We start from the raw sequence: 18,580 nt of genomic DNA, 5'->3' as shown, positions 1-18,580 counted from the left end.
AAGAAGGAGAAGAAACTCAGAGAGAAGGGACGGGGATAGGGAAAGGTTTCTTTCAGAAGATGGGATTTAGGTTTTCTCAGCAAGACAGTGATCTAAGATAATTCCAAAAGACTTGTGATGGAAAATGCCCTCTGCATCCAGAGGAAAGAACTATGGAGTCTGAATGTAGATCAAAGCATACTATTTCCCTTTTTTTGTTTTGCTTTTTTTTTCCTTGTAGTTTTTGCCTTTTGTTCTGAATCTTCTTTCACAGCGTGACTAACACGGAAATATATTAAACATGATTGTACATGTATAACCTTAAAAAAGCTGAGATGTGAATTGAGTTTCAGCAGGTATTTTTTTTTGATAAGTGTTTTTTTTATTTTTCAAAATACATGCAAAGATAGTTTTCAACATGCACCCTTGCAAAACCTTGTGTTCCAATTTTTTTCTCTCTCCCTCCCTCTGCTTCCTCCTCTAGATAGCAAGTAATCCAATATAGGTTAAACATGTGCAATTAAGCAAATGTGGAACACATAGTTTCACATTTATCATGCTGCCCAAGAAAAATCCGATGAAAAGGGGGAAAATGAGAAAGAAAACAAGCAAGCAAACAACAAAAAGGTGAATATACTATGTTGTGATCCATAGTCAGTCCCTAGAGTGAGTCCTCTCTCTGGGTGCACATGGCTCTCTCCATCACAAGACCATCAGAACTGGCCTCAGTCATCTCACTGTTGAAAAGAGCCACGTCCATCAGAATTGATCATCACATAACTTGTTGTGTACAGTGTTCTCTTGGTTCTATTCCCTTCACTTAGCATCAGTTCATGTAAGTTTCTCCGGGCCTCTCTGAAATCAGCCTCAGCAGGTATTTATTGAATACTTACTGTGTGCCATGTTTTGTACTAGGTGCTCAGCATAGAAATTCAAAAATTAAAATAGTCCGTACTCTAAAAGCATTTGTAGCAGAAGAATCAACGAATACATATGTATGCATGCATATAATGTAAATCTATACTAAATATAAAGAGAACAAAAAAACCAAATATAAGGTAGTTAAATCTAACATAGTTCTGGAGAAAAGGCTCTCCTGGTTTGATGAATCAGGAAAGGTTTGACATAAGAATCATTATTTGAGGTGCATTTTTAAAAAAGAGAAGGATCCTATGAGGCAGAAATGAGAAGGTAGTACTTTTCAGCCATAAGAGATAGCCAGGCCAGAGGAGGGAGGAGATGAGATATGTGGGTGAGGGATGGGGTGGGGCGCCCCACCTGGCTGGCTGGCTAAGAGTGTGGGAGGTGAGATATCATACTCTGTTGAGTACTGGGGTCAAAAACCAGATTACAAGAGGTTGAAGGGTGAAAGGGAGGAGAACAAGTGAAAGTGATGCGTATAGGCAGCTTCTCTGATGGACTTAGCTGCAAAGAGTGAGAGAGAGAAGGGATGATAGATTGGAGAGAGATTTCTTGCTTGAATTAGATGAAAGTTGATTGCACCTGGGAGATTCTATAATCGCATGTTCCTATCAAGTGTGCTTCTTGATGTATATACATGCAAACTATGTCTACAGCTGAAGTGGAGAGTCTAACAATCATCTGGTAAATCTGTTCCATGCACACAATCTGCTCACATAGACAAATAACTGTCATAATTACCCATTTTATTTTGCTTACTAGTCTAAGATTTTTTAAAAAGAAAAACACACAGTATTTCATATATATATGTATTTTTCCCCCCTCAACCACAGTAGTGTCATCTTTGGAAACATGATGAGAAATACCCGGAGGATTAAGGTACCCTTAGGGTACCCTCATTTAGTTCTGACAGTTAATTTACTCAAGGTCTGGTTGATTTTCAAAAGGTCCACCCATAGGACTCACTAGTCCTTCCCTTGAGATGAGTCAAAGCCATCTCAAAAGGGCAAATTCCTCCTTAACATTCAGACTTCAGCAGTTCTTGCAAATCAAGACACTGAAAATGTTTCAGTAACTTTGGCTGACTCCTTGCAAGAGTCACTTTTATATGTCACCCGGGTACTTCCATAAAAGTCATACAATGCTTAGTATGTCGCAAAGTTAAATGCAGCAGATGGACTAACAGCAGGTATTTTTGTAAGTATGGGAAAGAACTGCCTTTTCCAATGCAAGGAGCTTCTTCCTTAGCTGTAAATCAGGCTCACTGAATTTTGGAAGGGAAATGACGGGTCGTCTGCCTGAACTTCTTCATTTTACGAAAAGTCAGGAGACAGAAATTGAACCCGCATCCTGACTGCACACACTCATCCCGCAGCTCCATGCCACTTCTTTGAAACCTCATGAGGGAAGGAAAAATGGATTCCACAGGCACTGATTAGTCGATGAGACAACATAAACTTCTGAGCTCACCGACTCTGCCTTATACATGAGCTTTACTGCTGAACTGAGGCAACTTGACAGAAAGAAGGTGGCTATTTCAAGCATCCTTGGGGACTTGGACCACACAGAGAAAACACAACCAAAGAGTGAGCCACGGAACCAGACCTTCAAGAGCATCTAATCCAAACCATTCATTTTACAGGCGAGGAAAAGAAGGATGAGAAACCAGTAGTTCCAGTCTGCATTATGACTAGGTCTCCTGAGTGCTGGACTGGGGAGAAGGAAGAATTGAATTTAAATCTGCCTCAGACATTTACCAGCTCTGTGACCCTATGCAAGTCACTTAATGCCCTCTGCTTCAGTTTCCTAGTCTGTGAAATGAGAAGAATTAGAGCATCTATTTCAAAGGAGCTTCAGGAAGTTCAAATGAGATAACATGGACATTTCTACGCAAACTTCAAGTGCTACCTCACTGCTTCTGTTATTGTTATTGATGCTATTAATATTATTTCCAGGATGCTATAATAGATCTGAAATTTTTTTCAAGTATAAAGAAAAATATTGTAGCTAGGCAGCTCAGAGGATAGTGACACACCTGAAGGCAGGAGAACTCTTCTTCCTGAGCTCCAATCAGGTCTCGGGCCCTTCCTAGCTGTGGGATCCTGGGCAAGTCACTTTACCCTGTTTGCCTCAGTTTCCTCATCTTTCAAATGATCTAGAGTAGAAAACGGGGAACCACTCTAGGAGCTCTTCTAAGAACATCCCAAATTGGGTCACACAGAGTCAGACATGACTGAAATTGCTAAACAACAAATAAAGATATGGGTGACTGATGAGTCACTCCAAATTTTCAGTTGCAGCTCTGACCAAGTCTAATAGGGCCTGCATTCTCTACCCATCCACCTACCCACCCCCACTCCTACCAAAAGGAAACATTTAGCAACAAATGTGTTTTGATTCCCTTCTGCCCACTTTGGCCACAAGAGTGAGAGTGCCTGAACAGAGAAATTATGGAATTTCTTCCTGTGGGCCACAAACTTCACCCCCCACCGCTCCTTCAGTGACTCCCAATGGCCTGCTTGTACAATGTGGTTGTTCCTCTCACTCCTGAGTAATTGAGTGAATAGAGCAGGAGCAGGAAAGTTACACAGGGTAGAAGAGGAACGTATAATTCAAATGTGTTTCAGAAGACAACTAGAGATTTATGCATTTTTGAAAATGTAATTGTTCTGAGTATGTAAAATGAGTAACTAGGATTCCAATTTCAACTGTTAGGTTTTATGGCTCTCCAGAGAGCTGTTACTTAGCCTTAAGAGAAGTTACACATTGGAAAGGTAGATGAGTGGAGCTGAATGTGAAGAACCCTTGACCCAATTTTTTTAACTTAATGTTTGTAGAAGAGAAATCGGATTATCATAATCAATTGGGGCAAGGCACATGCTTTGCCTTTTTCTCACATCTTGCTTAATTTCACTGCTTTAATCCAGTCTGGTGCCAATTTTGAATCAATTGAGCTACTTCAAAAAAGCAAAGTATTTTAGTTACGCACACCATCCTTAGTGTCATTTTATTTCCTCTAGAAGCCCCTCAGGGAACATAATATCAGGGTTCAAGTGTGGTGATTTACCAATGCTTGATAGAAAAAAATAACTTGTTGAAATGTTTTTTGAATATCTTTTCCATTTTCTGTTTCCAATCTATTCTCTTCTCATTTTCAATCTGAAGGGCACTGGAATGATTTTGTTTAGATTTTGTTTTTGATAGCTTACTTCAATATTTCAGGCTTAAATCTTAAATGTATGCCTTTTCTTTTTTCTCACTGCTATTCTTTCTTGTTATCCATTATAAATTCTAGCCTTAACTCTGATAGTTTGATAGTTGACTCAGGGATAACTCCTACATCAATAGGTCATTTTCCAACTATTAAAATGTAGCCAGTTTCATTCTTTATGATTTTATGGTGCTTTCCAAATTGAAACACCAACCAGTTTTTGTTTGTTTTGGAGAAAGAGTTCACGACACACAGGTGTGAGCTTTTGGTATCATCTACAATCAAGCTAATGTGTTAAATATTATTTTGACATTTTTTTCTGTAAAGAAAACCAATAGAAAGAAAGAAGTTATAGGTATGTGGAAGAATGGCTCTTAAGTATTTCTTCAAGAGGGGTCAGAAAGAAGCTGGCACAAGTTTGTTTCTGTGTTTTGCTTTGTTTAATCACATAAAAAACAAGCTACCAGAAAGATTTCATCAGACATTTCGTGGTCACCTAGCACAGTTTTAATCATGACTACTTGCAAAGAGACCAGCAGGAAAATAATTGTAGTTTTTTGGAGCCAAGTAGGGACTAAGTGGTGAAAGAATTCTGAGAGGGACTTGATAAGGCCTTACAAAGCTTTCATATTCATGCTTATACTTAGTGAAATGAAAAGGTAGGATGAGGAGGATGAGATTGAAACCCATGCAAAAGTGTAAGTATCTTTCACATATATAAAATGCCTTGGTTATCTTAAAATGCCATAAAAATCCAAAATGATATTATTGCGGATAATGCTAATAATTCTTATTTTATAACTCTTTAAAGAAACCTTTTCCTCCTCATTTCAAGTAGATGGGAGAAGGAATATATGAATACTTTTTCTCTACTTGATAGAGGAGCTCAGAATGACTAAGGAAGGTTATGTTACTATTATAAATGCTCATCGTGTATTTCAATCTCCCATGACAGGCATTCAAATATTTCACTGCTGACATCAAGGTCACTATACCAGACTGCCCTTCCATTCATTTAGCAGGAAAGCCTCCAATTCATATAACAAATATTTGCTAAGTATTTGCAATATGCAAAACGGTACAAGAACAATGATGAAAATAGCCCTTTGCCTCAAGGAATTTACATGCTACCGGTAGGAACAAAATGAAAACATCTTTGTGTGTGTGTGTGTGTGTGTGTGTGTGTGTGTGTGTGTGTGTATAAATAGATATATTAGGAACATGGGGTGAACAGCATTAACCAGAAGAACAGAAAATGTGACACATGAACTGAACAAAGTCCAAACTGAAAACCCATACCTTTTTGGAGCACCCAAGTATGACACACTAGAATAACAATGTAGAGTCCACAACTGGAAAAACTCATCTTGTTACAATCTGATCTAAGTTGAGGAGAGGGGGAGGACAAATTGATCATTTTAATTATATGCCTGGGTCAAATACAGAAGACAACATCTAAAGTGTTGCACCATCATTATACCGGTGAATATTAAAACTTGTTTGTCTCCAAAGTCTTCTAAATTAAACTTAACATATGGGCAAAAAAAACATGATGTACTCCCTCTGGCATCTTTACAAAATTCCTTATACATTAATTCATATTCTGCCCATTCGAGGGGAAGTCCTTTGAAATCTGCCTGAACAGCCTTTCTTTTTTGCCTCTTTCAAGATCCAATGTCTTGTGCTTCAAATTTTGATTAGGGGACAAAGCAAGTGTAAATGAGCCTAAGCTGTGTCTGTGTCATGCACTAACCTCTTCACATGATGATAGTAGTGAGTAAATGGTCATGAGCCATACAACATATCTTTTCTTTCTAGAGTCTTGGTTAAAAAAATATCCCCCTAGTCCCATAAAAAACCCACAGGGAAATTCGGTCGGTGGTAAGCATGGTGCATAACAATGGATAAAAATTGGCATTTCTCATTTTTTCTTTTGGGGTAGAATTTAAAGCAAAGGCAAATCTATCTATGGGTTTGCTCTGAATTGAGATTAAGACCTGAGAACTAAAAGCTTCATTTCACCAGGATTAAGGTACAGCTATACATTTAAAGTTCTCTCATAAAATTTCTAGTTTTATTTTAAGTCTTGTATTGCTTCCAGAAGGAAAGCAACTCATTTCTCAGGGATTCTTTGGACAGACTTTATAACACTTATTAGAGACTGGGAAATGTCTTCCCTCTCCACATGTTGAATTTTCCCTTGGCAGGCTGCTTAAGTTCATTGTGAATACCAGTAGTACTGCCAGTGAGGGTGAAAATGAGCATATTGGAGGCTAATTTTTTTTTTAAAAGCTTCTTGCTGTGTGAGTATAGGAAGACCCATACTGAGAAAAAAAAGAGGCAGAGCACCATTTTGAAAATTACCACTCCAGGTAGCCAGCAGCTAAAACTTCTGCCTATTATGCTGATGCCAGACTTCTCTTTAGCCTCTTTGAAAGGATCCATTTTGCCGAGTTTGCTCAAACATCCTGGCAATCCCGTCCTATCATTCTCAGGCAATCCATGTGTGTGTGTGCATGTGTGTGTGAGTGTGTGTGTCTGTATATGTATGTGTTTCTGTCAATATAACTTCTCTTTAATCAATTTCTCTCTGCCCCACCCCGACCCCACCACTTTCAATCCCTGGGTGAAAACCTGATCAACTCCCACTTGCACCAATGGAGTTCCAAACTTTTAAAATCGAAAACACTATCAGTAAGGAACATTGAGCACAAAGGACAATACTATGGATATCTATTTCTGTATACATTGCAAGAAGCAATACAGTACTACTATATTATGTCCATTATAAAACATACAGTAATATACATTGAAAAGGATGAAAGTAAGATGATACAAAGCTAATACTGAAATAATCAAATCCAAAACAAATATTGGAAAAAAAGCTATCTATTCTCACTAAAATTATATGCAAGATGAGCATTTCAGAGCACTATTGCTAAATATTTCATCATTCTTTTCGTTGATTTGTTCGATAATAAAGAGCAGCTAACATTTACATACTGTTGACTATGTCCCATGAATTGGGCTTTCACTTTACATTTATTATCCCATTTGGATTCACACCATAGGCATGGGAGACAAGTGGCAGTATTTTTTAATATTATCTTACACATGAGGAAACTTAGGCAAAGGCAAGTTAACTGACTTTCCCAGAGACAGCCAAATAGTAAATAAGCAAGCTCAGATTTGAACTTCAGTCCCAAATGTAGGACATATATCATTGAATATACGCAGAAAATCATTGAGTATTTTGCAATCCCACCCATCAATGATCCAAAGATTATTGCTGAAATTCCATTTCAATCTACCTAGATAGTAGTTTGTTGCTTTTCTCAATCAGAAAGTGCAGCATTTTTAGATGTGTGACAAAAGAGTTCAAAAATCATTAAAAAATTTCATTTGAAAGATTTTCAAACAGGGGACAAAAGTCTAATTTTTAAAATATGTACACATAAGAGTTTTGCACATGAAAATTTTGGGAACAAGAAGGTATGTGCTTTTAGATGTCTTGCTGCTTAAGATTATAAAAAGCAATACAGTAAAAATATATAATGTCCATTACAAAACATGCAGAAATAGACATTGAAAAGGATGAAATAAAGATGATACAAAGCTAACAGTGAAATAATCAAATCAAAATAGGAAAAAAAGCTATCTATTCTCACTGAAATCATACTCATGATAAAAATTTTAGCACACTATTATTGAATACTGCATTAGTTTTTAAAATAATGGCTATATAATAACAGCAGCAGCTAATAATATTTATATAGTGTTGGCTACGACCCATGCACTGGGCTTTCACTTTACATTTATTATCTCACTTGGACCCCCACCTTAGGTCTGAGAGAAAAGTGACAGTATTTTTAAATATTATCTTACAGATGAGGAAACTGAGGGAAAGAGAGGTTAACTGACTTTCCCAGAGACCCCCAATTAGTAAATAAGCAAGCTCAGATTTGAGCTTCAGTCTTCCAGGCTCAGGACTACATTCACTGAACTTCCCATCACAAACGAAAAAGATACTTCATAAAATTCCACATATATAAATATATATATATATATATATATACATTATATATATATGCCATATATCATAGAACTATAGTTAGTAAATCATTAAAATATTTTACAGTCCCTCCCCCAATGGTCTAAAGATTATTCTTGAAATTCCATTTCAATCTGCTCAGATAGTAGCTTGTTGCTTTTCTCAATCAATCAGAAAGTGCAGCATTTTTAGATATGTGACAAAAGAGTTCAAAAATCATAAAAAATTTCATTTGAAACATTTTGAAATAGGGAATAAAAGTCTAATTTTTAAATATGTAGACATAATAGTTTTGCACATGAAATGCATTTTGGACACAAGAAGGTATGTGCTTTTAGATGTCTTGCTACTTAAGATTATAAAAAGCAATACAGTAAAAATATGTAATGTCCATTATAAAACATGCAGAAATAGACACTGAAAAGGATGAAATAAAGATCATACAAAGCTAACAGTGAAATAATCAAATAAAAAAATTGGGAAAAAGCTATCTATTCTCACTGAAATTATACTCATGATAATAATTTTTAGCACACTGTTATTGAATACTGCATTATTTTTAAAAATAGTGGCTATATAATAATAGCAGAAGCTAATAACATTTATATAGTGTTGACTACGACACATGTACTGGGCATTCACTTTACATTTATTATCTCATTTGGATACCTTAGGCCTGAGAGACAAGTGACAATATTTTTAAATATTATCTTACAAATGAGGAAACTGAGGCAAAGAGAGGTTAACTGACTTTCCCAGAGATGTACAACTGGTAAATAAGCAAGCTCAGATGTGAACTTCAGTCTTCCAGGCTCAGGACTAGATTCACTGAACTTCCCATCATAAATGAAAAAGATATTTAACACAATTCCACGAATCAAAATGTAGGACATATATCCTTCAGTATACTTAGTATATCGTTAAAATATTCTTCAATCCCACCATCAGTTATCTGAAGATTTTTATGGAAATTTCATTTCAATCTGCTCAGATAGTAGTTGGTTGCTTTTATCAATCAAATAGGAAGTCTACCATTTAAGATGTGTGACAAAAGAGCTCCCTAGGCATTAAAACTTTTCATTTGGAAGATTTTTAAACTGGGTACAAACACCTGTAAATTTATTTATGTGTAATCATAACTACTTTTTTACTTGAAATGCATTTTTGGCAACAAGAACTTATATGCTTTTAGATGTCTTGTTAGTTATGAATATAAGAAGCAATCCAGTACTACTATATAGTGTCCATTATAAAACATGCAGAAATTGACATTGAAAAGGATGAAACTAAGATGATACAAAGCTACCAGTGAAATAATCAAATTTCATCATTTTTTAAAAATATTGATTAGATAATAACAGCAGCTAACATTTATCTCCTGTTGACTTAGTGCCAGCTATTGGGCTTTCACCTGATTTTTATTTCCTCATTTGGATCCCAACCATAGTCATGGGAGCAAAGTGTTATTACATTGATTATCTTACTGATGAGGAAACTCAAGCAAAGAAAGAGTATCTGCCTTTCCCAGAGACACCCAACGAGAAATTAAGAAAGCTCAGATGTGAACTTCACTCTTCTAGCCTTTGTATTATTTTTACTGTACTTCCCATCACAGATGAAAAAAGATACTTCACCAAAATCCATAGATCCCAATGTAGAATATACATTACTGATTATACTTATTAAATCATCAAAATATTTTTCAATCCCATCCATCTATGATCCAAAGATTTTTTTGAAATTTCACTTTAATGTGTTTAGATAGCAGTCTGTTGCTTTTCTCAATCAACTAGAAAGTTTTACATTTTAAGATCTGTGACAAAAGACATCCAAATTCATTAGATTTTTTTATTACAAAGATTTTTAAACAAGGGACAAAAATTTGTAAATTTTTTGAATATGTAAAATAAGAGTTTTTCAGATGAAATGCATTTTTGGCAAGAAGAGCTTGTGTGTTTTTTGTTGTCTTGTTAAGAAGCAGTATAGTACTAATATATAATGTCTATTAGAAAGCATGAAGAAAGAAGACATTGAAACAAAGATGAAATAGATCTAATATTGAAATAATAAAATCAAATAACATTAATGGCAAAAAGTTATCTATTCTCACTAAGATTATATTCACGATAATAACTTCAGAGCATTGTTACTGAATATTTCATTATTTTATTAAATATTGTTTGGAGAATAATAACTGGAGCTAACATAAGCTAACATAATTCACTTTACACTTATTATCTCATTCGGATCCCTGCCATAGGCCTGGAAGTCAAGTGATATTATTTTTATTATCTTACATATGAGGAAACTGAGGCAAAGAGAGTTTAACTGAGCTTCCCTGAGACACTCAACTAGTAAGCAAGGCTAGATTGGAACTTCAGTCTTCCAGACTCAAGCTATATTCACTGTACTTCCCATCAGAAATGAAAAAAAGATAAGTCACAAAATTCCATAGATCCAAATGTGGGACATATATCATTGGATATACTGAGCAAACCATTAAAATACTTTTCAATCTCATCCGAGAGTGATCTAAAGATTTTTGATGAAATTCCATTTCAATCTCTTAGATAGCAGTTTGTTGCTTTTATAAATCAATCAGAAAAAGCAGCATTTTAAGATATGTGACAAAAGAGCGGCAAAGTCACTAAAAGTTTTCATTTGGAAGATTTTTAAATTGGGGACAAACACCTGTAAATTTTTTAAAGTGTAATCATAAGAATTTTTTATTTGAAATATATTTTTGACAACAACATATGTCATTTTTGAAATCTTGCTACTTATGATTATAAGAAGCAATACAGTACTAATATAGTATTCCATTTTAAAACACGCAGAAATACATGGAAAAGAATGATACAAAAATAAAATAAAGCTAATACTGAAATAATCAAATAAAATAACATTAATGGCAAAAATCTATTCTCACTAAAATTATACTGATGATAATTTTAGAGCACTGTTACTGAATCTTTCATGATTTTTAAAAAATATCTGTTAGATAAGAGTAACAGCAGCTAATAACACACACACACACACACACACACACACACATATATATATATATAGTGTTGATTGTATCTCATGCATCTGGCTTTCACTTTAGTTTTATTATCTCATTTGGATCCCCACCTTAGGCCTGGGAAACAAGTGATATTATTTTTTTATTATTATCTCACACATAAGGAAAGTGAGGTAAAAAGAGGTTAAGTGAATTTCTCAGAGATACCCAACTAGTAAATAAGCAAGCTCAGATTTGAACTTCAGTCTTCTAGGCTCAGTACTATATTCACTGTACTCCCCATCACAAATGAGAAAAAAGATACTTCACAAAATTTCATAGATCAAAATGTAGGACATATACACATTTAATATACTTACAAATCATTAAAATAATTTTCAGTCCCATCCATCAATTATCCAAAGATTATTGTTGAAATTCCATTTCGATCTGCTTTGATAGCAGTTTTTTTGCTTTTCTCAATCAACCAGAAAGTACAGCATTTTAAGACGTGTGACAAAAGAGTTCAAAAGTCATTGAAACTTTTCATTTGGCAGAATTTTTATATACAGGACAAAGTCTGTAAATTTTTTAAATATGTAAACTTAAGAGTTTTCCAGATGAAATCTATTTTTGGCAAGAAGAACTTGTGCCTTTAGATGTCTTGCTACATATGATTATGAGAAGCAATACAGTAAAAATATATAATGTCCATTATAAAACAAGCAAGACAGACATTGAAAAGGATGAAACAAAGATGAAATAAACTAATACTGAAATAATCAAATCCAATAAAAATAATGGCAAAAAAATACATATTCTCACTAAATTTATACTCATGATATTAAGTTTAGAAAACTTGAGAATATTTCATTATTTTTTCAAATATTGGTTGGAGAATAACAGGAGCTAACATTTATATAGTGTTGACCATGTCCTAGGCACTGGGCTTTTACTTTATATTATCTCATTTGGATCCCTGTCATAGGCCTGGGAATCAAATTATAGTATTTTTATTATTATTTTACAGATGAGGAAACTGAGGCAAAGAAAAGTTAACTGACTAGGCCAGATATATCCAACTAGTAAGTTAGCAAGGCCAGATTTGAACTTCAGTTTTGAAAACTTCAGGGTGCAGTTATTGGTGCCTGCGATAACACACCCGCCTTGGTGACAGAACTTGAAGTGAAATCCGAAACGAGACATTTAATACTTATTATGTGTGTGACCCTGGCCAAATCACTTAACCCCAAATACTCCCCCATCCTTACACAGTCGCCAAAAGTTCAACTTTTAAAACTACACTAAGATTTTCCGTACATAGCACACATGGTGAGCCAGATGAGAGAGTTCACCTTTTTCCCGGGTATGCTTGTGTGTGCTCAGTCCCCTGGCCCAGTCAGACCTACTTGGTCTTTAAGGTCTGTTCTCGCTCTAAATCTAAACTTCAGAAAAATGTGCCATCCTCCAGGTTGGCTATCCAGATCTCCTTTATGGCAGCAAGTGAACTGTCGTCTTGGGAATCTCCTATTTGCATGTGTACACACCATCTATGTATAAATTCAACTCCCCCTGTGTATACATATCTAGACACGCATGTCCCTCACAAAGATGCATGCACCGCAATGCACACGAGCATTCCTTCATGCACCGCAATGCACACGAGCATTCCTTCATGCACCGCAATGCACACGAGCATTCCTGCATGCACCGCAATGCACACGAGCATTCCTGCATGCACCGCAATGCACACGAGCATTCCTGCATGCATGCATGCATGCATCTCATTTGCACAAAAGCACAAGAAAGCATGCATGCATAGGAATAGTAGTACACAGCTTGTGGGGGCATAGTCCCGGAAACTAATCCAGTTTGGTCATTTGTGGCCCTGCATGTGTAACTGTGATCACTTAGACATTATTGCATCTGTCCAGATAGCACCCTTCCATACGCAAGAAAAGATCATTTGCCTAATGGCAATGAATCCAAATTATTTTAAACAGTACAGAAATCAGGGTCATACGGCCCCAGCAAGCCTGAGCACTGATTTCCATAAGCATACCGCCTTGGCCCAAAGCCAACTAGCTGAAGTTGCAGCGCTTGGCGGGAAGCTAAGACAGCATACCATTGGCTGGAGTAGCTACTATCAGTGGCAACTAAGATAACCCGGCTATTGGTTAGAACGCTGAGCTGTGTTGTCTGGCCATTGGCTGGAATAGCAAAAGGATGACCGGGTCGTGGGCAAATCCAACTCCTATTGGTGGTTGCTGCGGTGCCTGGCCATTGGTTGGTGAAACAGCATAAATATACCCCAGTCCTCAGCTCTAGTTGCACTCTTTCGGGGGGAGCTGACACTCTTTGGTGGGAGCTGACACTCTTTGGCCGGAGCTGATCCTTTTTGGCGGGAGCTGACCCTTTTCGGCTTAGCTAGTGCACCTGCTAGTTGGCTGTGCCTAGTAAGCGTGTCGGGGCCCCACTCTGAACTGAGACCAGCAAGCGACCGAGTGGAAGGTACTGTTGGGGTTCAGGGCCTGAGGGAGGCGGTAGTGCCCGGGCCGCGTGTGCCAGCAGCGGCGGAGGCGGTGAGGCGGGTGCAAGCTCCGGCTCACTACGGGAGTCATGGCGCCCAAGAAAGACCCCAAGAAGCGCCCCAGGAAGCCCCAGTTTGAGGTCGGGGAGCGAGTACTGTGTTTCCGAGGGCCCCTGCTTTACGAGGCAGAATGTATCAAAGTGTCTGCCAAGTACAGGAAAGTCAAGTACCTCATTCACTACCCCAATGAGGGAAATGACCCTGTGCAAGCTCAGGGGTCTGGAAAGCTGAACGAGACCAAAGCTCAGGGCCCCGAAAAAGCCAGCGAGGCCAATAAGGCCCAGCAGCCGGGGAAGATGAGTGAAGTCCCAGAGTTCCCCAAAGCTAGTGAAGGCAGTGAAACCAGTTCGGTAACTGAAAACAGTGAGGTCTATGAATCCAGTAAGGTCCGAGTTATCTGTGAGGAAAATACAGCCAGCCAGGGCCCTGATAAAGCCGCTGAGGCAACTCCCAAACCCCTGGAGCCCCCGAAGGTTCGGGAAAGCCGTAGAGCTCGTGCAACCCGCAGAGCCCGCGAAGCCGCCCAGGCCCGCGAAGCCGCCCAGGCCCGCGAAGCCGCCCAGGCCCGCGAAGCCCCCCAGGCCCGCGACGTTGCAGAGGCCAGCGACGCCACTGCCGAGACCAGTGACGCCACTTGCGAAACCAGCGATGCTGCCACCGAGCTCTGTGAGTATGATACAGAGATCTGGGGAGCTGCGTTGCTCCTTGATGCCGCCACCCAGGCCCGTGATGCCGCAGCCACCAAGGCACTTGATGCCGCAGCCGCCCAGGCCCTTGATGCCGCAGCCGCCCAGACCCGCGATGCTGCAGTCGCCCTTGCCCGTGATGCTGTAGCCGCCCGCGTTGCCGCAGCCGCCCGTGCCCGTGAGGCCGCAGCCGCCCAGGTCCGCGATGCCGCAGCCGCAGCCGCCCAGGTCCGCGATGCCGCAGCCGCAGCCGCCCAGGTCCGCGATGCCGCAGCCGCCCAGGTCCGCGATGCCGCAGCCGCCCAGGTCCGTGATGCCGCAGCCGCAGCCGCCCAGGTCCGCGATGCCGCAGCCACCCAGGTCCGCGATGCCGATGCCGCAGCCGCCCAGGTCCGCGATGCCGATGCCGCAGCCGCCCAGGTCCGCGATGCCGATGCCGCAGCCGCCCAGGTCCGCGATGCCGATGCCGATGCCGCAGCCGCCCAGGTCCGCGATGCCGATGCCGCAGCCGCCCAGGTCCGCGATGCCGATGCCGCAGCCGCCCAGGTCCGCGATGCCGATGCCGCAGCCTCCCAGGTCCGCGATGCCGCAGCCACCCAGGTCCGCGATGCCGCAGCCGCAGCCGCCCAAGTCCGCGATGCCGCAGCCACCCAGGTCCATGATGCCGCAGCCGCAGCCGCCCAGGTCCGCGATGCCACAGCCGCTTGGGCCCTTGATGTTGCAGACGCCCGTGCCCGTGAAGCCGCCAGAGTCCGTGAAGCTGAAGCCGTGCAGGCCCCAGAAGACAGCCCAACCCGTGAAGCCGCCCGAGCCCGTGAAGCCATTCGAGCTCGTGAAACCGCCCGCGCTTGTGAAACCTCAGCCATTCGGGCGCGCGATGCCGCAACTGTCCTGGCCCGTGAAGCCATCCGAGTCCGTGAAGTCACCGCCGCCAGGGCCATTGAAGCCGCCAGAACCCGCGATGCCATAGTCATTCACGCCCGTGAAGCTGAAGCTACCCAGGCCCGTGATGTTGCAATTGCCCGGGCCCGTGAAGCCTCCTGGGCCCGTGATGTTGCAGCTGCCCGTGCCCGAGAAGCCGCCCGAGCTCGAGATGCTGCTGCAGCCGCCCAGTCCCGTGAAGCTGCCCGGATCCGTGATGTTGCCGCAGCCACCCAAGCCCGTGAAGCCGCCGAAGCCCATGCCTCTGAAGCCGCCGCCCGGGCCCGTGAAGCCGCCGCCCGGGCCATTGAAGCCGCCGAAGCCCGGGTCCGCGAAGCCACCGAAGCCCGGATCCGCGAATCCGCCGAAGCCCGGGCCCGGGAAGCCGCCGAAACCCGGGCCCGTGAAGCCGCCGAAGCCCGGGTCCTCGAAGCCGCGCAAGCCCGGGCCCTCGAAGCCGCGCAATCCCGGATCCGCGAAGCCGCTCAAGCCCGGGTCCGTGAAGCCGCCGAAGCCCGGGCCCGCGAAGCTGAAGCCCGGGCCCGCGAAGCTGCCGAAACTCGGGCCCGTGAAGCCGCCGAAGCCCGTGAAGCCGCCGAAGCCCGTGAAGCCGCCGAAGCCCGCGAAGCCGCCGCAGCTCGGGAAGCCGCCGAAGCCCAGACCCGCGAAGCCGCAGATGCAGCCAAAACAAGCGAGGAAGCCATTAAAGACAAAGATCAAAGTACCGGGCCTAGTGCAGCAAATGAGAGCCCTGGAGTCTCCAAGACCCCCGCAACCCGTAGGGGGGGCCGTGCAAACCGTAGGTCCCGGGGAGCTGCCAAAGCCTGCAACGAAGGTACCAATCACAGCTCCACTAGCCAGACACCCAAATTCACAAAAGCTGATGAAACCAGTGTGACCCAAGATGCTGAGGCCCATGAAGCTGCCAAGGAATCCACCGAAGTCCGTGAAACTCGCAGCACCCGTACAATCCGTAAAGCTCGGGAATCTGCCGAGGCCCGGGAAGCCACCAAAGAGACTCAGAGCCAAGAAGTCACCAAGACCTTTGATGAAACTCCCAAGACTCACAAAGCCACTGAGGTCCGTGAAACTCGAAGGGCCCGTGCAATCCGAGAAGCCCAAGAAGCCTCCAAAGCCTCGCATGTAACCGACAAGGTGCACCCAACCCGGAAAGCTCGTAAAAGCCACACACCTGAAGAAACCACAGAAGTCCGTGAAACTCGCTTGGCCCGTCTGATCCGTGAGTCTCGAGAAGCTGCCGCAGCCCGCGAAATCCCCAAAACAACAGAGGTCCACAAAGCTGCCGAGGCTGGGGATCATCTGAAGGATTCTAAAAGCCAAGAGTCCCAAAAAGCCACCGAGGCCATTCAAGCCAGCGAAGTCCACGAATCCCGAGAAACCGGGGAAATTGCTGAGGCCGATGAGGCCGGTGAGGCCCATGAGGCCGGTGAGGCCCATGAGGCCAGTGAGGCCCATGAGGCCGGAAAAAAGCAGTTCGGGGGGAAGGGAAAGGGGAAGGCCAAGGGAAAGCGCAAGGGAAAAGGCAAGGTGAGAGCTGATACTGAAGATGATGATTTTGCCTCTGAAGACCCTCTTCAGAACCCTGTAGGATGGGATGACGAGTGGGTTCCAGAAAGCAGATTACTTAAATATTCAGAAATCAATCTGCAGAAACAGAAAGAACTTTTTCAAGCTAGTCAACTGCAATCAGTGAGAGGGAAAGAGGTAGGGCCAGCTTTGGGTACGAGGCCTTTGAGGGGTCCACAGCAAAATCTCATCGCAGATAGCGGTGAAGGCCCCTCAGTGTCGACACAGGCGTACAGAAGGAACCAGAATGAGAGTGAAAGCAGCGGTGCCAGAAACAGAGTTGGGAGCAGTGGTGACCAGCAAGAGCAGTGCAGACCACGAGGTGGGGAACAGCGAAGAGCATATGTGAGAAAAACGGACTTTAAAATCACTATGCCGGCAGAACTGAAACCATGGCTTGTGCAAGACTGGAACTTGATCACTGTCCAAAAGAAGTTATTTCATCTTCCGGCCCAGAAGACGGTGGAGTCAATTCTGCAGGAGTATGAACTTTACGAAAGGTCTAACGCCAACTCAGAAGATAAGATCTACGCTGTTCCTGAAGTTGTAGCCGGTATTAAAGCATATTTCAATTTCATGCTAGGCACTCATCTGTTATATAAATTTGAGAAACCACAGTATGCTGCCATCATAGCCAGCAAACGTGGTGTCCCGGTGTCCCAGATCTATGGAGCACCGCATCTGCTGCGATTATTTGTAAAAATTGGAGATATGCTGTCCTATACATTCTTTGATGCTCATAGTACCAATTTATTGCTAAGGTATTTGCATGATTTTGTGAACTACTTGGCAAGAAACCAAGAAGCTCTGTTTAATTCCGATGATTATGAGCTTGCTTCTCCTGAGTATATTCAGAATGCTGAAGCAGAGCCTTCTCATACTTAAATCTCAGTAAAAACATGGTAAATATTCAGTGTGTTTCCTTGCATACACACACACAAAAAAGATTTCATCTTGGTTACTTAGACATTTTGGAGAAGAAAGTAAAAAGAGGGTATTTGTGATGTTTGTTCCATATTAGTCATTGGAACAAAAGGTAGAAGTGTTTCTGATTTTTTTTTTCATACGTAGACTTTGAAACAAAAAGGTAAACGATAATGGTATTTCTGGTATTTGTTTCTTAGTCTTTGGAACAAAAGATAAAAATGTAGAGTTTTTGTTTTTGTTTTTGTTTTTCCCTATAAAGACTTTGGAACAAAAGGTAATGGAGGGGTATTTCTCTTATTTGTTCCTTAAGTAGTCTTTGGGACAAAAGATTAAAAAGGAGAGGTATTTCTGGGGGGTTTTCCCCTATACAGACTTTGGAACAAAAGACAGAAGCAAAGAGGTATTTTTGATATTTGTTCCTTCTGTATTGTTTGGGGCGTTTGGTTATTGGGGGGCATTTCTCTTATTTTTTTTCCTTTTAAATAGTTTGGAACAAGGTATAAATTGGATACTTATAACAAGTGTTCCTTTTTGTATTATTTAGAAGACTAAATATTTTTTATTAAATTTTTGTTTTTTTGCATTGTTTGAAACAACAAGGGATAATGGAGTATTTCTGGTACTAGTTCCCTTTTTTGTGAACAAAATGTGGTTAAATAATTATTTTGGGAAAAAAATTAATGGAGGATATTGCCAATTACTGTTC

General features: G+C 41.5%; 1 protein-coding gene across 1 annotated transcript; it reads left to right on the top strand.

Annotated features, from left to right (window-relative positions):
• Positions 1-13,782: 13,782 nt before the first annotated feature.
• Positions 13,783-17,832, top strand: LOC127543156 (mortality factor 4-like protein 1). The gene is made up of 2 exons (XM_051969172.1): positions 13,783-13,956; positions 16,960-17,832. The coding sequence occupies exons 1-2, from the start codon at positions 13,783-13,785 to the stop codon at positions 17,830-17,832; spliced, it is 1,047 nt and encodes a 348-aa protein (XP_051825132.1).
• Positions 17,833-18,580: the final 748 nt, after the last annotated feature.

The sequence above is a fragment of the Antechinus flavipes genome, chromosome X (genome assembly GCF_016432865.1).
Source record: "Antechinus flavipes isolate AdamAnt ecotype Samford, QLD, Australia chromosome X, AdamAnt_v2, whole genome shotgun sequence".
NCBI classification, from domain to species: domain Eukaryota; kingdom Metazoa; phylum Chordata; class Mammalia; order Dasyuromorphia; family Dasyuridae; genus Antechinus; species Antechinus flavipes.
The sequence above is the reverse complement of the archived record's forward strand: the minus strand, read 5'-3'. Positions and strand labels throughout refer to the sequence as shown.

What these genes read in the sequence shown, in the direction of transcription:
- LOC127543156 (XM_051969172.1), top strand. Translation starts at nt 13,783, where the DNA reads ATGGCGCCCAAGAAAGACCCCAAGAAGCGCCCCAGGAAGCCCCAGTTT. An exon ending in CCAATGAGGGAAATGACCCT is followed by an intron (nt 13,957 to 16,959) that starts GTGCAAGCTCAG and finishes GACCCTCTTCAG; the next exon opens with AACCCTGTAGGATGGGATGA.